Raw genomic sequence first — 27,704 nt, forward strand, 5'->3', positions numbered from 1 at the left:
TCTTTCCCTAGTGCAAATGAAGACATCTCAACTCCCCTCTAGGTCCAGGGTCTACTTTTGTGACACTAATTCAACAACCTGCTTCCCAGCAGCACCTAGAAACCATCCCCAATATGTAAGACATTTTTAAAGCTCACTAAAGGAGGCAATGCACCACAGTATCCTCCTCTGTAACATCTAGTATGTATAAAACACTTCCTTATCAAGGAGAGCTCTGACTAGAGTCATCTTTCTGTTGGAAAACAAGGATCCCTACACCTTCAGTTACATTAACTCACTGATGGGATTCCAAGTAATAAAGTCGGGTATCTTTCTGTGTCAGCTTGCTAGCAAGGGCAGTACACTAACTCTGAGGTAACACAGTGAAACAGCAATGATGGTCCTTGGAATTTACCCTTTGATTCCATGTAACTATCATCTTTTACAGAATTGCTGGTCACCCAGGTAATGGAGGGGGGTGGTGTATTACTACTGTAGAACAACCTGGATAATTTGTCTGACAAAGCATGGTAACTGAAGAAAGGAAACAAACACACAAGCAAGAACTAGAGCCAGCAAAACATGAATCATAATGTATCTTTGGTATCCCATTAGAAATCTATGTTAATATTCTCCTATTCCCTTGAAGCTTAGGTTGGAAATGTGTACTATTTTATTTTAGTGCTTATGTCACTCTTTCCTAATACATGACAAGTCTGCAGTGTTTTTTATATCTGTGACAGACCCATAATCTTCCAGAACACATAGTAAAGCAATGCTTTTCTTAAGATATGAGGGCAGATGATTGACACTTGCACATGTACCTGTGTTCCTTCCTCTGCTCACCCCACTATAATTGCTACCTTCCAGCTCATCAAGGAAAAGCTGGCAAAGGGAAGTGAGACAACTCCAGACTGGTAAGTCAGTCACTGTATTATTTGCGTTTTAGTATCTCTTTACTCTTATTATTGACCAGTTAAAGTAGGGGAAGAGGGATCAAGGACCACATGTGGGTTTAGCACATATGCCATATTAAAGGCGCTTTTTGTTTTTTTAGGCTTTCAAATTCTCTACCTGGGTTTTAAGAGTAGGGGTTATTTCATGGTGATTTTCCAGCAGGCTTTTTTCTGAGGTAGATAAAACACAGACAATAAAAAGTCTGAAGGTTGCAAAGGGTAGCCAAAGCCTGTGTGGATAGGATTAGTTTGAAAGAAGTTTCAGTAGTGAAAGCTGAGCCTGTCATATACAACACCACAGAAAAGAGGGCTCAAGGCTCAAGGCTGTCCACCAGTTAGACAGGGCTTCTAGAATTTAATAGGTGGGAAATAGGCTAATCTGGACTATAAAGAACACAACTGTGGGAACAATGACCGAGTAAGAGAAGAACCCTGGTTAGCACACAGCTCATCAAGACTAGGCCGATAATAGCAAGAAATATGCATCCCTCAGGACCTTGGTGATCAAGAAGGAACGCATATTACAATATCACAAGAGTCTAAAAGAAACCAACAGACTTGAAGGTCTGAACTGCCTTTTGTTATTGTTTCTGGGATAAACAACAAATTCTGCCTCTTTTCTCAGGCCTCCTGTTTGTAAGTAGGTATTGTAATTGTATTAAGCATGTCAGGAAAAGCCAAATCCCAACTAAATAATTAGTGAGATGGATTTTGAGCTCCTTTTCCTGCCCATTTGAGTTACAGATGAACAGGCTGGTCTGCCTGAGACCCAGTGAGGTTAATACTCCCAGCTGGGGCCTTTCGTTCTGGAGAATCACTGCTGTCATCCCAGGCAGATGCTCTACTTTTAAATGAACATGCCATTGTAGGCCAAATGTTAGTAGTTAAACACCATCATCACAGAAACACACAAAGCTAGAGTCAAGTTCACAAACACAGCTGGTGATTAAGAAACTCTTAATAAATGGAAGAAATGTGCTATTGGCTCCAAGTCATTCATCACGACTTCTGATATACTTAGACTGGGATTGTTTTATATGAGACAGAATAAAATCATACCTATTGGCCTCAGTTTCTCTCCCTCAATCTAAGAATAAACATTTGTTAGAACACCACTGGAGAAAGAGGACAATCACACGTAATGTTCCCGTGGGTTGATGTAGACTCTCTCCAGGTCACGGCTTGGATGATATTTGCCAGGACTCCCGTCTTGGTAGCATATCTGATTGTAGAGGGGGTACATCTGCTGAATCCCATCTTCCCCCACTGGATTCTCATCTTCATAGTCAAATCTTCTGCTATTCAGTCCATTCTAAAAATTCAAACATTGCTTACATTATCAGAGCAGCTGTTTGTATTTTTTCTAGCTCTTGGGTAAAAACAGGCAAGAACAGAATTCATTACACATAAGCTACTGAATGGCAAGGTAAAGTTCAACAACTTATCATTTTCCAGTCACTTGTTGCTTACAATACCTGTACAAGAGTGGTGGCATCTCCTAAATAGAAAATTGTGACTAATGAGGACTGTAGTCAGTTTCAGGTTTCAAAATTTGGAACTGGTATCAGTTAAGGTAAACTGGAGAAAAGCAAGGTTGTGAACTGCAGGAGTCTCTCAGCAAGGCTCAAGCTTGGAATCCATGCATGAGATAATACAGAGAACTAAAACAACCAAAACAAAACCAAAAGAAGCTTCAGGATTCAGCACTGGGGAATTAGGGAAGAGACACAGTGAAATGAACTGGTATTTGACTGTATGCCCAACGTGGCTGAGGATAAGAAATGCTGTCAAAAAATAGCCTCTTGTCTTGACCTTTCTTCCTTGACGCTGGGTCACAGCTGACACCATAAAATGAACCTCCCTCATGCTCTATGGTGTGGCTGGTACTGAGCCTCTGTCAGGTTACTGGGTTCATAAAACTTGATTACTTCTAAGAGGAGTAAGCAATCTCAAGGACTTTACAAAATCACACCACCGATGCTCAGATAGCAGAGGTGAATAAAACAAAATTTCATGGAAATAAAACAGTATTTTAATAAACATGGTGGTCCCCGGCTCTGCCTGGGCTGACCCTACTAGAGGACCATGTTACTTACAGGGTGCTGGAGACTGCCAACCTCTCTTCCTTTGAACTGAGTCTGCAGAGGCAAGTGTTCAGTCTGGAGGGAGAAGACAGAAAAAGACATGCAATTTAAAGCACCAAGCACATGATAAGACAGATCAACCAAGACCGCTAAGACTCCTGTTTTTAAAAGAGCCAATCATGTCTTGTTAAATGTCTGCCAACTAAGCAAAATGTTCCACATGAGGATGGGAAAAGTAACTACATTTCCTGAGAGTTGTCTCTATCTCCTGGCTCTAAACTTCTTGTAGAAGGAAGAAAATATACAGAACATCTGCTACAGAAGCTCTCATGCAAACTTGTTTACATCTTACTTGAGGTAACGTTCAGCACAGGTCTCTTGCCTTTTCTCAGTGGAAGAGTCTGGTATTTTGAATTGACTAAAAGGGGTTTGGAGTGGTAATGAAAGATTTTATAGATGTATACATGGTCTGCTTTCGTTTCCTGTTGCTACTCCCTGTCTTCCAACCCCATACAGATCATAAAGGGGTTCATCGTTTTCAAACCTCAGCCTAAGAGAATCTTTCTCAGCTTCCCTTTCGCTTAAAAACACATACTTACCCTTCAGCCCCAAGTTCAAATATCATCCCTTTCAGGAAGTGAAGCACAAAACCCTCAGACAGAGAGAGCCACTCTCCTTTCTGTGCTTTCACAGCATGTGTTATCACAATTATTTATTTGCTTTCTCCTTCACTGGATTGAGGGTGCTGGTTGGAGTATTTATAGATATTATCTCATTTAACTTTTATAATAATTCTGTAAAACCAATGTCTTTATTTTACAGATGACTAAAACTGGGGCTTAGAGTGGTTAAGTAAGGTGTCTCCAGTCACACAGCTGGTGAGTGGTAGATGCCCTGTCTGATTCCTAAACCTATACTTTTATACCCATGCTTCTGGCTCAGTGCCTGGAAAATAGATGTTCAATAAATATAACAAAAGAATGCCTGAAAGTCCCAGCATGTAGGCGTATCTATCAACACGCTCTTCATTTCACTGTCTTTGCTCATGCTGTCCTTTTTGTCTGGAAGGTCTGCCACTTAACCTCTGGCACTTGAAATACTACCCATCTTGGCCTGACTAAAGTCATTTTTTTTTTCCTAAAAGGCTTTTCCACACTACCCACCAAAGTTTATTTACTCCTACTTTTCCTATTGTTCTTGTTTATACCTCCATTAAAGCAGACATCATGCTCTGTCAGTTTTATGGTTCCTAATGTCTGTATCTTTCAACCTAGTAAACAGTGAACCTCTTTGGGCCATCCTCCTCCATCCCCACACCCTAGCCTGTGGTTCTGCAACAGTAAGAATTCAACAGTTAACCAATAACTTCATTGAAATATGAACTATCAACTCTTGATATTCTATATCATATGCCATGTTATCCAAATTATAAGTTATCTGTGACAAATTCATTCCCCCTGTCACGTTCTGCACGATTCTAGGGTGCTTCCCACACGACTATTGATACTGACAGTACACACTGGTAAAAGTCCAAGGCAGGGCCTGCTTCATGGACCTTGTATCACCATCCTGACATACTTAATTTTTAAACAAGGGGCCCTGCATTTTTGCTTTGCACTGAGCCTCACAAATTACATAGATGGTGCCGGTCCAAGGAAAATAGACTCAGAAAAAAAGTAACCTAAAATTAAAATTAGCATTTTCTTTTGTTTCTTGGCGATTTTAGATGAGCCACGGCTTTATGAGCAGTAACAGCATTGCAAACCTTTTCTCATGGCCTGAGATATAAAATCAGCCCGAAGCGGTACACTTGAAAATATTGGACAAGAAAAGAGAATTCCTAGGACTGAGCAGGAAGAAATGGTGTCTGGACACCATGAACAGTCTTCACTCGCACTGACTGGGCAATTAGCAAATGTTAAGTTCTTCTTCTCTACCCAGTATTGTAACCCTTCATCAGTAATCATTATACCTCACATGAGCCCATGAATTTTGTAGTACAATAGTTAATCAAATTCTTTATATAGACAGAAGCCCCACACATCCTAGGGATGGCCCTGCATTAGGGACCAGGGCTACGCAAGAGCATGCTGTGCTTGCCTCTGCACTACGTGGCCATTTAGCTTCTGACAAGATACCTAAGGAACTAAATTTAACCTAAATTCCTGGTACATGTGCTCTCTTTCCGCTAGTCCATAAACTACCCTAAACGTTGCATATTCTGACTTTTTTAATAAAGTTAATCACCACAGTTTACAGAACAGTGTCTTGCATGATACCTTTCATATGGTTGGTGCTTGGTATATATAAACTGAATTACCTATAATATTTTAACTGATGGATACATGATATATATTATTCTATTATTCTTGTGGTTTTTCCCAGAAAGCCTTGGGATACTCTGAATCTCTAATACGTATTTTGATTTCCCTACTTACATGTACTGTAACAATTTCTATTGAGCTACAAACCCATATTCACTTTCCTGATTTACTAAAGTCATGTAGACTTTCATTCCTGTCTTCCAAGGTGCTAACGACACTAGTTTTTGAAGTTTTATTATATATTTTCTTAATAAATATTTTTACTTTCTCTGACTCAACAAATAAACCAAAACCTCTACATTTTACTATGTGTTATATTTTAATCTGTTTCCATGTAGATAATATTTTAAAACCCCATAAACAGAGCGTTTAGAGTTACTAAGGTTTATTTTCGGGGATGACAGAACCAAGATTTCAAGTTGCTTTTGTCAACAAGTCTACAATCACCCTGGATACTCTGCTTGCTCTGGCAGTGGAAGAACTTCAAACTAGAGTTCCATTTGGAACCATTATCCCTACTACCAAGTTGGAGTCTTTTTGGTCTTCTCTCTTGTTTCATAATTTTACCCCCAAAATGCTCTGTACTTCCTTCCATGTCTCCCTTTTGCTCAGACTCTTTCATTGTGATTTATAGACCATAAACATTGTTCTTTTTAAACACATTCTCCTACCTTCCCAAACTTTTCTCTAAAATGTTCCCTCCAATTCCTAGCCCCAACTGACATCTGCCTCTTCCAGAATTTTCTTAAGCCTGGAGGAAGCAGGATTTCTTCTAACTAGTGCAAATCACTCCCACATCTACAAGAACTTCCATATCATTCTCTTATTTTTCAACTCTCTCTTTTTTTTTTTTGCCATGGATTCCTACCTCCTGGCATGCAAACATGTTCAAGAATCTGGCATCTTAAGAGATAAATGAAAATATCTATTAAAACTGTCTTAAATTCTAAAAGGTCATTATTAACTTACCTCTTAAAACCTCCACTTAACAAGATACCTAAAACTCATAACCTGCTGAAGGACCATCCATCTTCCCTCAGTTCCTAAGGTTGTAATAAGGGAAGGTAAACTAAGCACCCCACAACCTCATATCTAGTTTGTAATTGGTCTCTCCTCCTTTGCTACCTTCCCAATTCAACCATCTGCTAAGCGTCCACATCACATCCTTGGGTAACTTTACACTGCCACTTATAGCACACCAGACATACCCAAATATTTTAATGTTCATTATTTTTATAAGGCCAGAGAATCTCAGAGTAGAGATTATATGAAGAATGTATGAATAATGAATTTATTAGTAAACTACTATGATTCCACCTGTAATGTCTTGAAAGACACAAAGTCCTTTCTACAGAGAAACTCCAGGCCCTGATGGAATCACTAGTAAATTCTACCAAACATTTAAAGGATTAATACTACTCTTAAATTCTTTCTGCAAATGGGAGAAAAGAGAACACTTTGTAACTACTTTTATGAGATTAGCATCACCCTGATACCAAAACCAGACAAAGATATTACAAAAAAAGAAAACTAAAGTTTTTATTCCTTATATCCCAAAACCTTAAACCAAAACAGCCCTCAACAGTTGAATGTCTAAACAAATTACGGTGTATTCATAAAATGGAATACTACTCAGCAATGAAAGGAAATTTATTCAAGCAACATGGATCTCAAAAATATAATGCTAAAGAAATTGGACACAAAAAAGCATGCTGTGATTCCCTCTATGTGAAATTCTTTTTAAAAAGCATAACTAGTATGTTGTGATAGAAGTCACATTAGTGGTTGCCTGAGGTGTCAAGGAGGAGTGGTCGTGGTAGAGGGTGTGTATGACAAGTTTTTCAGGTGATAGAAATGTTCTTGATTGAGGTAGTGGTTGCATGAATGTATAAAATTGGCAAAGCTTATCAAACTGTACACTTAAAATGGGTCATAGTGTTATGTCAATTATATCTCAATAAAGTTGAGTCTAAAAAAAAACCACTATACCTTTCCATTTTATCACAGTCATTCCGTTTTGGAGGAGCATGCACGTGGAGGTGAATTCAAATGGGAATTCACCAACATAGTCTGGAATCTGGCATGATGCAAGGACACAGTAAATTCTCAATAAATATAACAGATCGTCCTTGATGCAGGAGTTTCTCGACTCCAATATTCAATTGCTTATTTGTGTTCTAGTGACTGAGTTCCTAATCCATAGATATATGATTTCACCACACTAAAGGAATAACACATGAATAAATGGTTATCATACATCATTCACTAAGTATGGATTCCTCAAGGCATAAAGGATATTACATTCCTATCCATTAAGTACCTCTCTAAGCCATGACTAAAACTGTGAACCAAAAGTCAATTTTCCCTTTCACTTTTATTAATAGTTGTGAGAGCAGCCAGCCATGTTGTATGAGCAACAACTATAGAGACTGTGTTCTAATCAAGCAAAATTTACAACAACATTAATTAGGCACTTGTTTAATGAGATATATAATTGTTACTGTTCTCCACGATAATTACCGAAGCTACTCGCATGAATGTCTCTTATTATTACAGTAGACCCTTGGCATTCACAGATTTAACTTTGCTGGTTTTAACCATTCATGAGTGAATTTTACAAGGTTATGACAGGTTGTAATTTGTAACTTTGTTGAGACACAAACTTGAATGAAGACTGAGGAGATTTCTGACGTGGAATAGTCATTTAGCTAGTTAATGAGCATAGCAACTGTTAAGCTGTGTCTCTGTTATTCTCAACTCATATATGAATTCTATAAAAGATAGGGGTATTTAAGAATGTAGGGTTTCTCAACTCATATATGAATTCTATAAAAGATAGGGGTATTTAAGAATGTAGGGTTTCTCAACTCATATATGAATTCTATAAGATAGGGGTATTTAAGAATGTAGGGTTTCTCAACTCATATATGAATTCTATAAAAGATAGGGGTATTTAAGAATGTAGGGTTTCTCAAAAGCCTGTGAAGTTTCCTCTGTGAATGTCAAAGGGATGCTGTGCTGTGTTATTAATCAACCTTTTCCTTTCAAATTTAGAAATTTTTTTTTTTACTAATTTTTAGTTAATTCTTAGGTTTCTAATATCTAGAATCAAACATGATCAATGCAGATTGCCACTACACATTATACAGATTCGATGTATAAAGTCTACCTGGATGTTATTCCCCAAGACTTGAGATTTTATTTGCTTATAACTCCTCTTTCCCAATTTCTGGGAGAGTAAGGTTCATTTCTGTGTTCCGTCCATGCACTCCATACTATAAATCCTTTCCGGTTAACACTCTAAGAAGGAGACTGGGAGGTTTCCCCCAAACCTCACATGGTGCTATCACAGAGTAGATGTTCAATGACTCTCAGTCAGCGGTCACCACAAAAGTCTTGGGTGCTAGAGTATGGTTGTGAAAGCTGTGCCAGTTGGACTAGAAACCTTGGGGTCTAAATTCCTAACTGCAAAGAATAGGGCAAAGTTAGGTCTGAACAGGTTCAAGAGAAGGGTGTGAACACCATGAAAATAGGTTCTAGATCCTTAGTACTCAGAAATCTTATAAAGAAAGACTGGAGGAGAGGGTCTAAGGTTAAAGGAGGAGAAAAAGGGAACAAAGAAGTTGGCTCAATAATGTCAACATGGTTAAAATAGACATCATTAGGCTCTGCGTAGACAAAAGAACAACTGTAACTTGTAAGGACTGACAAAAGATTCTTCCCCTACTCCTTGCCCCTTAAGGTAGGTGTTGTACAATATGCTTTAAATGTCCTCATATTCTTATATCATGTCCTAAAGGTAATTTTATTATTGTTCCTATAATAAAGATGAGGAAGCTGAGACTCAAGAGAGTTGAAGCAATGTTCCCAGTTCATAGAGCTAAGATTCAAATTCATATTTATGTAATTCCAAAGTCTGTGTCTTAAACCATCACACAAAGCTACCTATCTTCCTACCTTGAGTATATCCACTATCTTCCTAATTTGACTGCAGAAGGGGACTCAAAAGCAAGAACACAATGGGCACTTGAAAGGGGAGAGGGCATTAAACTGAGGGGAGAGACTGCGATGCTCAGTACTCGACAATTTTGCCAGCTGCTCTGAGTTCTCTTCATCTGAGCTGGTCAAACAGAAGCTATGGCCTAAGTCACTTCCCCTCCTGCTTGCGCTCCAGCCTCAATTAAAGAAAAACAAAGGCAGGGCTTTTCCTGAGCAGTTTAGGACTCTCAGAGTTTTACCTCTGCCCCAGCCCAGGGCTGAACACATAATGGTCATTTGCTGTAGGATAATACTTTATAAAATTAATTTAGAGGGCATTTCCTCTCCTGTTTTATTGGTGGTTTATACCTATCAGTGATATATTGATAGTTGGTACCTTGAGAGCAATGTCCAGTCCCCTAATTTATGATGTCAAAGATTGCAATGACGCAATTACAAGCAGAAATGACTACAGAATGTCCTCATGGCAAACTTTTCAAATGTATGCTTAATCATGAGGCTTATTATAGGACAGAAGAATATTAGATACCTTATCCTACAAGGCAGCATTGGGTTTTTCTTAAGTCACCACAGAATTATAACTGCCTAGCTGTTGTTGAAACCATTTTCTTATCCAAAAGGAAGATAGTGCTCCTTCTTATCACTGGTAAATAAATTTCATTACTTCTACTGAGTATACATTCTAGATTTTAATTTTTCAATGTAAAATTTGGTATGACACATTTTAATGAAATTTCTTATCTTGGCTATGGTCTCACTAATGCTTACCTTAAAATACACAAGAAAATGATACTTCACCTAAATTGTAATATGTATGCAAAGCAAAGTACCTAATTAAGGCAGACAGATGATAAAGATGATGGAAAATTATCTGCAGGCGAATGAGACACCCACATACAATACTAAGAGGTCCCCCCAATCATAAATCCTACCCATTTAAAGTACACAAATCAAATGATTATGCATTCATATGTGCTATTTTCCACAACTAATAAATACCTGCACATGTTAACATCAGAATGCTGTGCTGCCCTTGTCACAATGGGCATCTTTGCTCTTCAACCCCTTGCCTTAACACTGCACCAAATTACCCACGCATATCACTTTATCTCCAAATTTGCCCACAAGGTAAACCTTCAATCCAGAGCCGTTAATGTATTTTCATCCATGCACACAGATGCCCTCAAAGAAGGTGTTAATTACCTCTTTTGTATCAGGCACAGTATTGTACTCCAAGCCACTATGTGCAGAAATACTATCTTCATAAACCAAATTCTAATTCCTCTCTAGAAACTATTAATATGGGCCTTCCCAAATCTCATATTTGATCCAATGTTCCTGAACTCATGGCACTGGAAAAAGATACTCTAATAAGAACTTCTTTGTTCTTAATAAGTTACGCTATTCTTAGCAAAAAGATAAAAAAGTAAAAAAAGCCTCCTAAAATCTTTAACACTAAACATATTTTAGATTGTGAAACAAAATGCAGTATACTAAATGTAGAGCACCACTACTCTTATATTCCTTCCTACTGAAAGGTGAGATAATACAGGAATCATTTCCCTTACCAATAATCTACTGTTTCTATTGAGGGTGTAATTAAAAGGTAGAAAATAAAATATGAATAGGTCTTTATCTGTTTGCTTAATGATTACTATCCCATGAACAATCTAAAGGATCCTTGAATATATTTAGTTAATAATTACATGTATTTTTTCCCTTGGGGTCTTACATTTAATTGAAAGGCATTTTTCATCATTTTCTCGAAAAGAAAAAAGAAAATCTAGGTAACATACACTATTTCTTCTTCTAAAGGAAGGTAACCTAATAACAGTAAAGAAGGCGAGACAGAAGAGAAATCATCTGCTATGGAAAGCTAATATTAACCTTCAGGGACAGCAATTTTGTAAATATAAAGCCCAAAGTAGGCAGTTCTGTTTGAAATAGAGAAGTAGCTGTAATCCCAGTTTGGCATTTCCCTGCCCACAGGCACTAACGTCTTGAGCAACCTGCACAAAGGTACCGTGAGCTGGAATCCAGCTCCTGGGTTAAGCATGACCAGAACGTGTCAGTGACTGGAACAAAGTTCACAGCACCAGTGGTTTAAGGAGGAGAGTGAAGTCTCTTCACACAAAAGGAGGGGAATCCTTCCAGTGGAGATAAGAAAATGAGTCAAGGATCTTTTGTTTGCCTTCAGTTTACTCAACAGAGTCAGGACTGAGTGTTCAATATATGCTCTTATTAGATGCCGCTCCTCTATCAGGCAAGAAACACTGCTTACTAAAGTAAATGACAGTTAACATAGCATTTCGTCTTCATGCCCACATAGTTTAAATGGCCAAACAAAGCCTGAGTATTTCCTGTTAGCCCCTAGAACAGGCTAACAACTACAAATAACAGGTCATCCGCCAAGTCTGGGATCTGTAAATACCACTTCAACTGACATTCCTTCACTGGATACTGAAAGGAGTTGGTCTGTTAGGACATGATTATTTCCATTATTTAAAACAAAGAACTAAATGTGAACTTCTGGGGGAAAAAGCAGAAGGAGTAAATCACATTTTTAAAATATCAACTTAAAAGATATTTAAATTAATTCCATATTAATGGCATTTAAGGTGACATAGTTACCTAGTCCCTGCCCAAGCTGGAATAGCCCTAGGCTGTGGGTGACCCTGGCTGGAATGGATCTTACCTAGAGGGGCCTCCTTGGGAGCCACCAGCAGGTGCCACTGGAGCAGCAGCAGCTCTTTCCTTAGTCCTGTGCAATTAGTTCAGACACAGTGCTCGTGAGAGGTGCCATCACGTTTGGGATACCTGGTCTGAGAGCTGATGGGAATTTTGGTGCTGCTGTTTATGAGAACTGAGCTCCACAGAGGTAAACTTCAGTCTTCTCTAAATGGGCTGGAAATCAATAGTCTGTCCTCTGAAATAACCTCATCATTAGTAATACTCTACCAATAGGAATGCCAAAGAACTTATCTGTTCCCCTGCCCTCCAGGAATTTACAACCTTGTTTCATGTGTCTTGTCTTCCAAACAGTTAAACAACAAAGCAACACAGTTTGAATGCAAACTACTCAAAAGCGGGAAACCTGTCTTATGCTTCTACTTTTTCTCTTCTACCACAGTACCTACAATGCCGTAGGTATATAAACACCTACTGATCTAATCTGATTATAACCTCAAAGCGCTACAGATCCACAATTTCTTATCTGAAAGTTTTAGGAACAGATGTATTTTGGAATTCAGAATTTTTCAGATTTTTAGAAAGGTGATATGCACTTATTCCATATATTTATAAAACATCTCCAGACCCTTCTGGAGAAGGGTCTGGAGATGTTTTATAAATATAAACCCCATACAGAATCCCATAATCTAGCATATAAATATTTCTGCAATGGAAATATGAGCATTCACATTAAGTAAAGAAAGTAATGACTATGTATAGCTTCATGAGAGTCAGCAGTTCAGGTCAGATTTTGGTGCAAAATGAGTTTAAAAAAAAAACTTCAGGGGCTTCCCTGGTGGCACAGTGGTTAAGAATCTGCCTGCCAATGCAGGCGACACGGGTTAGATCCCTGGTCCAGGAAGATCCCACATGCCGCGGAGCAACTAAGTCCGTGCACCACAAGTACTGAGCCTCCGCTCTAGAGCCCGCAAGCCACAACTACTGAGCCCAAGCATCGCAACTACTGAAGCCTGCACGCCTAGAGCCCGTGCTCCGCAATAAGAGAAGCCACTGCAATGAGAAGCCTGCACACTGCAACGAAGAGTAGCCCACGCTTGCCGCAACTAGAGAAAGCCCGCGCCCAGCAAAGACCCAACACCGCCTAAATAAATAAATAAATAAATAAATAAATAACTTTTTAAAAAAAAACCACTTCAGATGCCTAGAGATTTTTATAAATGTAGATAACAGATTGTGGACCTATAACACACATCATAAGAATGACAGCAATTCAGAGGCTAGAGCAATCAAGATAAGCTGTGGAGAGGTGAAGGTGAAACAGTATTAGGGAGAACCCAGACTCTATTGGTGGGGTGGGAGGACTCATCTGACCGCAGTGAGGGTAAGGGGGGTCTGACCACAGAGCATCAGGCTGAGAGTCCCAAGCCTCCAGAGCCACCCAGATTCTAGGCTATGTGAGCAACACAGTGAAAGCAGGGCCTGAGAAATATCAATCTAGACAGTGGTGATGATCACGATGATGGTGAGTGTGGCTTTTTAGAGCACAGGAAAATCCAGGATTTGACCACTAATAGCAGGGAGCAGAGAAGGGGAAGTGAGAGAAGGCAGAAAACACCAACAGACCTATAGCTATACACCAAGTCTGCAGATGCTATAAGCATGTACAAAAAGAGAAAATAAGAGGGAAAAATAATAAACGTAGGCCACGTACTTCATTAAAGGTTTATGGGACAGAAGGTATATTTGTCCATGACAAGAGAAACAGTGTAGATAATAGCAGAGATTATCACTACAGATTGAGTCGAATCATGAGAAAAATCACATTCTCTCCAGGAAAACAGATCACAGACTTGAGAACGATAGTTCTTAACGAGAGCACAAAGGCTGTAAAATCCCTGGGTGGGGAGTGAGCTGCTCATGTTACAGACACTGAAGCAGTTGTGAGGTTGGGGAGGAGGAGCAGAAGGAAAAGGGCTGCTGTGCCCCCAAAACATGGGTAACACTTTATGGGCCCCCATGAAAGATTAAGGCAAATCAGAGTTGAATCAAAGAATTCTGACCGAAAGCATCATGTGTGATTACAGGTGGAAGATCCAGAAGAGGTGAAAGCCGCTGGCCTGACAACGACAAGATGCAACAAAATGGGAGGGGTTAAACGTTATCACATGGAGGAATACACTGCCGCTCATGTGAAGATGAGGAGCAGCTGCAGGTTCAGAAATAGACCTTCCATGCTCACAGAGATGAAGCACGTTGTATTAAAGAAGAGTGGCATGCGCTTGGAAAAGGAGTCGTGTTTTCCTAACAGACTCAGAATGGGTAACAGATCAAACAGAGTAAGCACCATCTGTGTATGCAAGGAAAGGGCATAATGTTTGCTTTTGATTGTAGCCTGTTTTTTTTTTTTTTTTTCATGTTGCATTTCTATGTAAGTTGCTTGGAAGAGAGGAGGAAAAGAATATACTCAATATAAGTAGATTCAAAAGCTCCAAAAATCTTCTATCACTTTCCCCCCAAAGAAGCTCAGAGTGCTTTGCTAGAATCTCAGTTTTACTTCCAAAAGGATTTGGGGAAGCTCAGCAGTAAGGGTTAGAACAGACAAAGGTTCTCAGAGAGACTTATGCAGGATTTCACAGTAAGTCTAGGTGCTTTACTGTGTTCATAGAACAAATGAGGCCTCCAACCAATATGCATGGTACCTGGCAGATCAAAGGAAAAGGCCAACAGGAAAAATGTCCTCCTGATAACAATTTGTGGGTGGAGAATTTTCTAACAGATACCATGGCACCATTAAGGGTGAAAGTTTTACTTCTTATGAACCTGAAGACCCACTTCAATTTTCTCCTTCTAAAATCAATTTTGAATACCATATCATCTTATTTTTAGTATGGTTTGGAGAAATATAAATTAAAAAAAAATAAATACATAAATAAGCTAGGTAATCCAAATTTCTTTTCTGAGAAATAAAATCCAGGCTCACTTTAGACCTTTTAAGTGTGCAGAAGTAGATGAAAAGGATCTTGTTTTTATATTCATCCCTCCTCATCTAGATTTTGGCAAGTATCCAAAAGAAAAAGGAGCTGTAACAGTACAAAGTCCTCAACTTATTTATTTTAAAATATCAGTTCAGTTGAATCTGCATTCAGTTCAAAACAAGAAGAGATGGCTCAGAATATTTAGATGATTAATGCCAGCAAATGCCTGAATGTTTCCCTATTTTGTGAAATGTTGAAAAAAAAATCTACCTCAAGAACTTGGCTACTTGGTGGGAATGTAAATTGATACAGCCACTATGGAGAACAGTATGGAGGTTCCTTGAAAAACTAAAAATAGAATTACCATATGATCCAGCAATCCCACTACTGGGCATATACCCAGAGAAAACCATAATTCAAAAAGACACATGCACCCCCAATGGTCATTGCAGCACTATTTACAATAGCCAGGACATGGAAGCAACCTAAATGCCCATCGACAGACGACTGGATAAAGAAGATGTGATACATATATACAATGGAATATTACTCAGCCATAAAAAAAGGAACGAAATTGGGTCATTTGTAGAGATGTGGATGGACCTAGAGACTGTCATACAGAGTGAAGTAAGTCAGAAAGAGAAAAACAAATATCGTATATTAACGCATGTATGTGGAACCTAGAAAAATGGTACAGATGAACTGGTTTGCAGGGCAGAAATTGAGACACAGATGTAGAGAACAAATGTATGGACACCAAGGGGAGAAAGCGGGAGGTGTGTGTGTGTGATGAATTGGGTGATTGGGATTGACATATATATACTAATGTGTATAAAATGGATAACTAATAAGAACCTGCTGTATAAAAAAATAAATAAAATAAAATTCAAAAATTTAAAAAAAAAGAATTTAAGATTGAAAAAAAAAAGAACTTGGCTACAAATCTGTGCAACAGATCTTTAACAGGGCAAACTGGATGACGAAGTGAGTTGTTCTGAGAAAATGCATGCACTTCACATTATAGCTAAACTTTTTTCCTTAACTTAGCAGGAGATGAAATATATATATTTCAACTGTTTTTAATTTAAGAGTTTTTCTCCTTATGAGGTTCCACCCATATGTGCAGTGGGGTAATGTGATATCTCCTTATAAATAGCTTTCAAATGGCAATATGCACTGGAGTACGGAGCTCTGTTCTGTACAGATGCAAAGGCACCTGATGTGCTGGGAAAGGACGATGTATTAAATTGCAGCAGCTGAGCATCTTCTAGGTACAGTCTCAGAGGCTGTGGGATAACATAGCTGCTAAAGTCTAAGACTGTCCTTAATAACTGATGAATCAGAAGCAGCAGACTGGCTTAGTCCCTTTCATCTGAGGAATTCTAAAATGTTAGTGTAAGAAGGGCCTCAGGAATTATCCAGGAACAAATGCCCTCCTTTCACATATGAGGGAACAGGGTTCCAGAGAGGTAAAGGGATTTCCCCACAGGTTCACTCATGACACAACTGGGACACAAATCCAGATCCACATTTCTTGACTCCCATGCCAGTGATTTTTCCAGTATTTGTGTGAACTCTCGAGCTAGACTGCCTGGGTTCTAATCTCGGCTCTCATAGCTGGGGACACTGTCAAAGTTATTTAACGCTCTGAGCTTCAGTTTGCTTACATGGAAGATGAGGATCATACTAGCATGTGCCTCACAAGGTTGTTATGAGGGGTACATAAATTCATACATATAAAGCAGTTAGGACAATGCCTTGCACTTAACAAGTGCTAACTAAATGTGAGCTCTAATTAGTGTTAACAGGTGTAATCTCAGTTGGTAGGTAGCAAGGAACAAGAGTCCAAACCTAGAAGCCCTTCACTAGAAATTACCTTGGGGAAATTAACCCCTCAAAGCCTTTGTTCCCTCATTTATAGAACGGGGAAAATAGTAATTCCTACCTGAGAAGGTGACTATAAGGATTAAATGAGATGGTTCATGTGAAATGTTTACAACAGTGCCTGGCACATGAATAGCACTCAACAAATAATAGATATTATTCACAAACAATAATTCAATGAAAACTTATAACTCTCTATCACCAACCTACTTCCTCCCTACTTAATACTGTCTCCTTCTACATTTCAACTTTCTCCATCCCTATGCCCAACAAAGAAGAAAAGAGTAGGGGATTTATTTTTCAACATTAAATAAGGGAAAGAAGGAAAAAAAAAGTTTAAAAGGATGATTCATTTTATTGCGTTGGTCAAAAAGTTCATTCAGGTTTTGAAAAACCCGAACGAACTTTTTGGCCAGCCCAATATATAAACAGCCAAATTTTCCAATATATCAGTGCATGAGAGCTGACACTTTGGAGAAAGGAAAACTGTATGCATGAGAACATTTTCAACTCACCAGAATACCATTTAGGGCCTTAACGAAGTAGAGCAGTAATTTTGTTAAATACAGAACAAGCTAATAAATGAACTAAAAGACGTGTTTTCCTCTCATATACTATTGGTGGTAGAGTACCTTGGTATAAAGTATAAATCTGTGGGCAATAACCATCAAAATAAAATTCCACATACCCATTAATTTCTACTTCTTAGGGATTCATCTAATAGATATGTTCTAGACGTATAAAAAATATATTTACAAGTTAATCACTGCAGCTGAGTGTGAAACTATTTCCCTAATTCTTAGTTCAAGATTCTAGGTATCTCTCCAGTACCCAGTCATATGTACCTATACATTGAGGATTTTAATGGAAAAGTAATATCTTCACATTAGACCCTATAAGTTAAGTAAATGGAATAATCATAAACAACTTTAAAATATGCTCTGGTAACCATGCTTATCATCTATTAATTTTCTATGATAGTGTATTTTACTTACCCTTGAGCACAGTTTCCGAGGGGAAAAAATGCTCATTGATAATATCACAATATCATGCTGTATTTGCCAAATATTGATTTTAAAACATCAAACATTTTGGGGAGTGATTATCACCAAGACGCTGGAGTAGGAGAACCCAGCCTCCAGCCCCCTACAAAAGTCAACAATCAGACAGATAATCACAAACAAAAACAGTTCTGAGAGAGCTCAGGAGTCCACTTAAGAATCTTTAGCAACATAGTGGAACAAAGAAACCTAAAAATAACTACAGGAAAAGGAAGGAAGAATAAAGTCATTTTGCCTGCATCATCCCATCCCCCAGGCTGGCACTGCTCAGCGCCAAGAGCGCACTTCCAGCTAGAAAGAGTTCCACTGACTGGGAAAAACAGGGTGGGGTGAACAACCCGTCTTTCGGGGCACCACGTGAAGGATCCACCTTGGTTTCACCCCACCCAGAGACCAGCACAGCTGAGATGTATGGAGATGCCTAGGAACAAGGAAAAAGAGCAGGGGCTGCCAAAAAGAGCCACACAGTGGGAGTAACCACGGTTCCCTGTAAACCACTCTGCAGAGGAATCCAGCAGCTTTTGTTGCTGAAGAAACCAACGGTCAACGTGGCTGCCATGAAATCCCTGCAGATTTTACCTTTTTCACCTCAAGGTGTTTGCATTTGCAGACCACCAACTACCTGAGTTCTGCCCTATTCCCTCCCCTCCCTGTCCCCCTCTGTAGCCCAGGATCCTCACTAGCAGCCAGCCCAGGCCTCTGTGGCTGCTTGGGTGCAAGACACCAGGCTAGACTCCCTTGGCTGATTCCCACCACATGCATGTGCTTGGGGCCAGCTGTTCTGGCTGCGCACTTGCATGCTGCTAGTCTATGCCCATCACTCGCCTCCACTGCCCTGGATGCACCTGTAGCAAGATCCTGCAGTCATAGAAGCCAAGGGCCCCACAGCTGTTTGGGGGACCAGATTCAGCCTTCTCTAGTCACTGGCCCGTACCACTGGGCTCACTTGCAGCTAGCCCTCTAGTTGTGTACCTGCACACCTCCAGCCCAAACCGAGTCACCTGCCTCCACTGACATGTGCCCATGGCAAGACCCAGTGGCCACAGTAGCACATGCTGAGAGCCAAGGTCTCCACAGCTGCCAGTGTGCCCACAGCTGGCCCCAATCCTTGCTGGCTGCCTTGGCCCCTGTCACTGTGTATGTGTCTGCAACCAGTGTCTGCTACACAGGTACCTGCAGCTGGCCCCCTGCAGCCTAGTGTATGCACACTACTTTCTCTGGCCACCACTTCTGCCTGCCCTGGTCCCTAGCTGCTGGACCTAGATGTGCTGCTGAAGACCTCAACACTGCAGACATCATGCCTGGCCTGTATCAGGGCCACAATATGCCCCCACACTTGACACTCTGAAACCAGTGAAATTGAAGGCAGAAATTATTCACTCAGACGAGCTAAAATTAACGAACAGGAATTGAGAAAGCCTATTGGACTTGTGGAACACCATTAAGGGAAACAATCTATGCACCACTGGAGTCCCAGAAGGAAAAGAGAAGGAGAAAGAGGCAGAAAACGTATTTAAAGAAATAATGGCTGAGAACTTCCCAAACCTGGGGAGAAATTTAGACATCCAGATTCATGAAGATAATAGTTCACCCCATAATTTCAATCTAAAACAATTTTCTCTGAGTCACATTATAATAAAACTACCTAAAATTGAAAAGAGAATTTTAAAAGCAGCAAGAGAAACAAATTTCTCTCAAACAAGGGAACCCCTATAATGCTACAAGTAGATTTCTCAGAAGAAACTCTACAGGCCAGGAAAGAGTGGGATGATATATTCAAAGTGCTGAAAGAAAAAACAAAACAAAACAAAACAAAACTACCAACCAAGAATACTTTACTCAGCAAAGCTGTCCACCAGAAATGAAGGCAAGATAAAACATGAATATATACATGTACCAGTAATAGTAAGTATAAAGTCAGATTCAGAATACTGTACTACTGTAATGTGGTGTGTTAACACTTTAGTATAAAGGATAAGGACAAAAGTATTAAAAATAGTTACAATAATTTCTTAATGGATTCACAACACAAAAGAAGTATATTTCAATTAAAATCACAAGATTTGGAACAAGACAAGGGTGCCCACTCTCACCACTCCTCTATAACAGTGTACTGGAAGTCCTAGCCAGAGCAATGCAAGGAAAAAAAGAAAGGCATCCAAATTGGAAAGGAGAAGTAAAATTATCTCTGTTTGCTGATGACATGATCTTTTATATAGAAAATGCTAAAGATTCCACCAAAAAACTGTTATAACTAATAAATGAATTCAATCAAGTTTCAGGATACAAACCCAACATACAAAAATCAGTTGCATTTCTATACAATAACAAGAAACTATCGGAAAAAAGAAATACAGGAAATTCCATTTACAACAGCATCAAAAACAAAAAAAATATTGATACTTAGGAATAAACTTACCCAAGGAAGTGAAAGATCTATACACTGAAAACTACAAGACACTGATGAAAGAAACTGAGGATGACTCATGAATGCAAAGTTATCCTATGTTCATGAATCAGAATTAATATTAAAACATTCAAACTACCCAAAGTAACCTACAGAGTCAATGCAATCCCTGTCAAAATTCCAATGGCATTTTTCACAAAAATTTTCTAAAAATTCTAAAATTTGTATGAAACGACAAAAGACCATGAATAGCCAAAGAACAATAAAGCAAGAAGCATCACACTTTCTGATTTCACACTATATTACAAAGTTATAGTAATCAAAACAGTATGGTACTGATATAAAAATAGACACATAGATCAATGGAATAGACTCGAAGTCCCAGAAATAAATTCATGAATGTCTGGTCAATTAATTTTGACAGAGAAGCCAAAAATATACAATGGGGAAAGAATGGTGTTAGGAAAACTGTAAATGGTGTTAGGAAAACTGGGCAGTCACGTGCAAAAGAATGAAACTGGACCACTATCTTACACCATACACAAAAATCAACTCAAAATTAATTAAGGACTTGAATAAAACTCCTAGAAGAAATCATTGGTCTTAGCAATGATTTTTTAGATTTGACACCAAAAGCAAAGGCCACAAAAGCAAAAATAAGTAAGTAGGACTACATCAAACTAAAAAGCTTCTGCACAGCAAAGAAAACCATCAACAAAATGAAAACGCAACCTATGGAATGAAAGAAAATATTGACAAACCCATGTCCAGTAAGGGGTTAATATCTAAAATAGAAGAGGTTCTCATATAACTCAACAGCAAAAAACAAATATCACCTGTTAGGATGGCTATTATAAAAAAGACAAGAGATAACAAATACTGGCGAGGATGCAGAGAAAAGGGGACTCTTGTACACTGCTGATGGGAATGTAAACTGGTACAGGCACTATGGAAAACAGTATGGAAGTTCCTCAAAAAGTTAAAAATAGAATTACCATACATATGATCCAGCAATCCCATTTCTGGGTATATATTCAAAGAAATTGAAATCTGAATCTCAAAGAGATATCTCCCTCATTCCAATGTTCACTGCAGCATTATTCACAATAGCCAAGATATGGAAATAATCTAAATGCCCATTGATGGATATATAGATAAAGAAAATACAATGGAATATTACTCAGCCTTTAAAAAGAAGGCAATCCTGACATTTGTGACAATATGACTGGACCTGGAAGACATTATGCTAAGTGAAATAAATCAGACACAGAAAGACAAATACTGCATTATCTCACTTATATGTTGAATCTAAAATAGTCAAACTCATAGAAGCAGAGAAAAGAATGATGGTGGTTGCCAGAGGCTGGGGAAAACAGTGAGTGGTTGGTAAAAGAGTACAAACTTTCACTTCAGGTCTGAGGATCTTATGTATAATATGGTGACTATAGTTGATAATACTGTTTGCACAACTGAAGTTTGCTAAGAGAATAGAACTTAAGTGTTCACACCAAGAAAAATAAAAAAGATAAAACGTGAGGTGATGAATGAATTAATTAACTCGATGGTGGAAATCCTTTTACAATTTATACATATATCAAATTGTCTTGCTGTTTACTCTAAGTACTGGGTTGGCCGAAAAGTTCCTTCGGGTTTTTCCATAAGATGTTATGGAAAAACCTGAACGAACTTTTCGGCCAACCCAATATATTACAATTTTATTTGTCATCTATACCTCAATAAAGCTGAAAAAAATAAAGCTATGAAATTGGAAAAAAAAAAAAAAGACCACCCTAAAAAATCCTACCTGAAGATAAAAACAAATATATATTTTTATTGTATGTTTATATATGATATGTATACTTACATATATAGATATAGATGTAGTTTAAGTATCAGAAGAGCTTTTAAAATTATTTTATTCAACACCTTTGTCTATAACTCAGACCAGGCAATTTCCTAAATATTGTTCTTGAAATAGAGTATATTAATCATTACAACTTCATTATTCCATAATTTTAATCTTCCATTGTGCAGCTAACAAGCTTATGAGGTAGTGATGTCCATTCAAAGTAGCCAAGTTACTTATTTGTTTATGTTATTTTTTTATTTTACAAGCATGTGTGAAGCATCCAAATCAGCCCTCTGGGAAAACCAGAATTTCAAAGGCTTCCTCTGCTCTGCCAATGGCTAGTCTGTCAATTCTACATAACAAACAGGCAATATGGGTCAGGTTCAAACATTTTGTCCATTGTATGTTATTCTGGTTCTTTTAGGAATACCATTTTGAAGAAATCCCTCTCATTCTCTAAGTAGTAAAGATCTAACCAGGAACTTACCTGGTGGCGCAGTGGTTAAGACTCCGCGCTCCCAATGCAGGGGGCCTGGGTTCGATCCCTGGTCAGGGAACTAGATACCACATGCATGCCACAACTAAGAGTTCACATGCCACAACTAAGGAGCCAGCAAACTGCAACAAAGGAGCCCGTGAGCTGCAACTAAGACCCAGCACAACCAAATTAAAAAAAAAAAAAAAGATCTAACAAATTATGTGAACAACGATTTAGCTTTGAAAACTTCATTGGCAAAGATACCAGGATATCCATACTCTGGTATCTTTGCCAATGAATAATTCTTTAAAAGAATTACCTGCTTCCTGATTAAAGTTAAACTAAGCTGTTTTAATAGTAAAAATTTTGATAATGAAAGATGAAACAAGCATGAAATGTCTTGTCATTTAAACATTCCTTTGCGTAAGTCCAGTGCTTGAGTTACATGGTGTTGTGGGTTGAATTGTCGCCCCAAAAGATATGGTCAAGTCCTAATCCCGGTACCTATGAATGCGACCGTTATTTAGAAATAGGGTCTTTGCTGATGTAATCAACTTAGAATGAGGTCATATGGGATTGTGGTGGGCCCTAATCCAATGACTGGTGTCCTTATAAGAGGGGAATCTGGACACAGAGAGGGAGAACGTCATGTGAAGAAAACTACAAGACAAGGAATGTCAAGAATTGCTGATAACCACAGAAGCTAGGAGTGAGGTGCGGAAAGAGGTGCTCCTTTATAGCCTTCAGGCACTTTGCACATACCTTGATTTGGGACTTGTGTATCCAGAACTGTGAGAGAATAAATTTCCGTTGTTTAAAGACACTCAGTTTATGGTAATTTGTTAAGGCAGCCCTAGCAAACTAATATACATGGACACATACTTCAGTCATAGCTTTTGTTAGTGGTGGGAATATGGGGTAAGAAACCCCCTTTGGAGGCTAACTGCAAAACTCAGGGCAGTACCTGACAGTCTACAGCTCAGAGAAATAAAGCCAAAGGACTCCACATGGGAGACAGGTTTAAGACATAGCATCTAAATGTTTAGTTAATATAATTTTATTTCATAAAATTAAATATTTAAACTTTTTTTTTTTTTTGTGGCCACGCCACGTAGCTTGCAGTATCTTAGTTCCCTGACCAGGGATCTAACCCTGGCCCTCAGCAGTGAAAGTGCGGAGTCCTAACAACTGGACTGCCAGGGAATTCCCTTAATATTTAAGTTTTATATAAATAAAATGTCATGGTAACCAGATGTTTACAAGTGACCCAAAAATGGATACAAGTTTAAGATTAAAAAAATAATAATAAATACAAGGAAAACTAGATTTCAGATGTCTTTCTTGAAACTATGGTATTTTTCTAATTGTCCAATATTCATTCTAGTTTTATTAACTTATTGATGTCAAGCACAGTCACTTCTGAAATACAATTTCCTTTCCCATTTTGTACTTTTGTACTTAAGTTCCTTTTCTGTTTCACAGATAGTAATTCTGTATTCTTATTGGACTTTTTCTCTTTAAAAAAAGATTTACTTTGACAGTATTCCTAGATTTTATTCCTTCCATCGGGCAATCTTTTCCTGATTTTGAGTTATCCCACTTATTTTATCCATATATGAAAAATAGGAAATACTCTTTCTCAAAACATTATTTATACAAGTAACTACAAGCAAAACATTGCACAGGGAAGAAAAAGTCATTGTGACATGGAAATATGCGTTAATGAATTCCCACTCAAATATCTTTTCCTACTTAATTTCTTCTCATTAGCATTAAAATCTTTGCCTTCAGTCTCTCATTGGTCACGAAATGGTGTGACCTTCCAACAATGTATGGCAACTACAATGCAAATATAATGTAAGTAGATTGTAAAGTGACATTACAAGTCTTGCAAAGATTTACATGCCTATATTGCTATCTACCATTTAGTTTTATATTTACACCCTTCAACAGGCTCTGGACACAAGAGTACACAAAGAAGAAGCAAACTGTATTTTCCAAAAATTGCTGCAACATTAATTTCCAGTCACACATGGTCTTACAGAATATAGTCCCCCAACAAGAAGTAAGAGTCTGCATCACCACCTTGCCTTGTATCCTTGAATCTTGAGCTGCCATGTAGTAAGTCTCGGTGCCCAGAAGCTGCCAAGCTAGAGAGCATGCAGAGAGAAAACAGAGGGAGAGAGACAGAGACAGACAGAGACCCTCGGCGGGTGTGGGTGGGGGCAGGAGTATACATTGCTGGGGACCCTGGCTGTTTAAGCCTTCGCAGAGCAGGAACCCGAGTCTTCAGGTGTCTCCATCTAAAATCAATGAGGCTTCAGGTGTCTACAGCCAGCCACCATATGCCCGAAACTTTGTGAGAAACCCTGAGCAATAACCACCTAGTGGCACCTAGTCAATCCCAGAACATGATAGTAATTAAATGACTATTGTTTATTTAAGCCATTAAATTTGGGTGGTTGGTTATGCAGCAACAGAAAACCAACAGACTTTGGTCCTTGAAAGTGGGGTACTACTGTAACAAAATCTTCAACATGTGGCAGTGGCTTTGGGACAAAGCTACAGGCAACAGTTAGAAGGATACTGAAGAGAGAGCTAATGAAGCCTGATGGCTTTCAAGGACGCTTTTGCTGTGCACTAAAAGGAAGGTTAGGCAAATGCTATTGAAGCTGAAGGAAAGGGAACCCTATTATACAGTGGGATAAAGTTTAGAAGCACTGCTGCCTGTGATGATGTGGAGAAAAATTATATAATGAAATGGTAGATTTACTTTAGGAGATTTCTAGGCAACATGCTGTAAGTGCCAACTATTTTCTTTTAGTTGTTTATAGTTTTTTTTTTTTTTTTTTAAGGAATTGCTTAATTTTCTACATCAATATACCCTAGGGTAAACTACTAAGTGTGCCCCCGCACCCTGCAATTGCAAGATTTTGCCAGTTTATGGAGATAGGAACCTTTAGAACCTAGGTGAAAACAGATACTAAGGGTTTTGGATCAGCTAGAAGGAATGTAATGTTGAATCAAACAAAACATGTTTATAAAGATGTACTAAATCAAGATTCTTGATTCAATATATTGAATAGCTGGTAGTAGCTCTAATAGTCAGGTTAGATGACCGAAATCCAGGCCCAAACGTGGACTACCCTAAATGAAGGTGAAATTCTAGCATTTCCTTGATATATTATAGTGGAAAGTATCCAAAGACTTAAGGAAACCAAATGTTAAGGGTGGGTTTATCATGTAAGACCTGTTTAGCCATCCCTTAACTGTGCACCTCCAGTAGAGTCCTGAGAACATTCTCTTGATCAATTCTGTATGAAATGCATTCATGAGGGAAGCTCTGGCATCACTGAAGAGCTCTGGGGTAGCGATTCTCTGTAAGCCAAGAATGAATGGGTACTGCTGCCAACGAACTGGCTCTCTGCACTAAATGGAGAAAATGGCATCCTGGGATGGCAGAAGCCAAGTGGCAGCATTTAACCACCAGAAAAAGGTGGGTGTAGTCCCAGACTAACAACCCTTGGGCACCAATTTTTGTTTGAAACTCTAATTACCTCATAGGTATAACACATCCTATGCCATCAGATTGTATCTGGAAAGCTTTATAATCCATACATATTTTATTTTCTCCCCACTCCACTTCTACTCTACAACATCACAGTTTTTCTTACTTTCAAGATTACCAGAGATGCAAGTTCATTCTTTATCTACTTCTGTTCTCAACATTGCTTCCTGCTATACCCCATTCTAATTTTTTTCTCCTAATAGTTCTAATTTCTTAATCAGAAAGTTTTTAAAATTAGAATATGTGCCCAGCATTTGAAAAATCTACACAGTGTAAAGCATATAAAGTAAGAAAAAAAGTGACACAAAAAGGTGTTGATGCGGAGCATGGGGAAAATAAGCAGGAGATTGTCTTCAAGTAAGGAGGCATGAATGTTACAATAACTGATTTTGATAATCCAACTAGGTCTTGACATCTCATTCACTCATTCTGAGTCATATCACTTTGGCTACCTATTTTTTCTCACACCAGCTCAGGGCATTAAAAAAATCACAATTTCTTAATTTTTATTGTATTAGTTAAAAAATTTGCAATGGGTTGGAATTTTATCTAAAATAAAGGTTAAATGTAATGGAGAAAAACACAATTAGGTTAGAAAATCAATATAACTGAAAGGAAGACATTTGGATTGACAGGACTGGCTGTCAAACACACACACACACACACACACGAAAGCAGACCATTTTAACAGAAGTACAGATGTTAGAAAAGAGGAGGTTCAAGTTCATTTGGCACTTACCAAATCTGGAGTATTGCAATTTGTTCCAGAAAACGTATTTCATGAGAAATATTAAACTAGAATTTTCACAGAGGAGAGGGACCAGAGAGGGAAGATAAACTGTATCATATAAGGAATGGTTAAAAACACTGTAAACACTCAAGCTGGTTTTTAAAAACAGTAAGACCAAGTCAGAGAACTTTAAATATTGGAAAAAGCTACCAAACAATTCCTGAAGGGTTGTTGTAAGCATTTGAGGTATGTATGAAAAGTAGCTGGGGTAAAAGAAATCTGTTCTTAATAGCTGCAGCTTAAAATGCTTAAAAGAATTTTGAGAATTACAGAAGTCAGAATTGGGACTAATTAGGTTGAAAGGTGGCTAGAGATTTCTAATTTTCTAGCAAGGCTGGCTATCAAAAATAAAATACAATGCCTTGGGAGTTAGTAAAATTATTAATGCAAGTGTGGCAAGTTAGGTAACCCATAATATCACATTCCTCATTTTTTAAAATGAGGATCAGAGGCAATTAGTTCATTATGGGAAAAAACTACCATCAAAAACAGGATTACTCAGTTGTAGAGAACTTTAAAATAAAAATATAAACTTGAGTCACTTCTTGCAGAACCACATTACCTATTCATTATAAATTCTTGTACATAAGAATCGTAACGAGGGTGAGGGAATACGCTCTGAAACAAGTTTGGTATTTGGACTTTTAATTACATACAGT

At 38.3% G+C, this 27,704-nt stretch overlaps 1 protein-coding gene across 1 annotated transcript in view; it reads right to left on the bottom strand.

The window, feature by feature from the left end:
* Positions 1-1,952: 1,952 nt before the first annotated feature.
* NECTIN3 (nectin cell adhesion molecule 3) overlaps positions 1,953-27,704 on the bottom strand; it is a 130,966-nt gene continuing 105,214 nt past the window's right edge. The window contains exons 8-9 of the mRNA XM_036850016.1: positions 3,032-3,094; positions 1,953-2,247 (exon numbers count right to left, since the gene is read on the bottom strand). Coding sequence (XP_036705911.1) covers positions 2,068-2,247; positions 3,032-3,094 — 243 coding nt within the window. The 3' untranslated portion in view covers positions 1,953-2,067. The remainder of the gene's footprint in view (positions 2,248-3,031; positions 3,095-27,704) is intronic.

This window comes from Balaenoptera musculus, chromosome 4, assembly GCF_009873245.2.
Source record: "Balaenoptera musculus isolate JJ_BM4_2016_0621 chromosome 4, mBalMus1.pri.v3, whole genome shotgun sequence".
Lineage (NCBI taxonomy): Eukaryota > Metazoa > Chordata > Mammalia > Artiodactyla > Balaenopteridae > Balaenoptera > Balaenoptera musculus.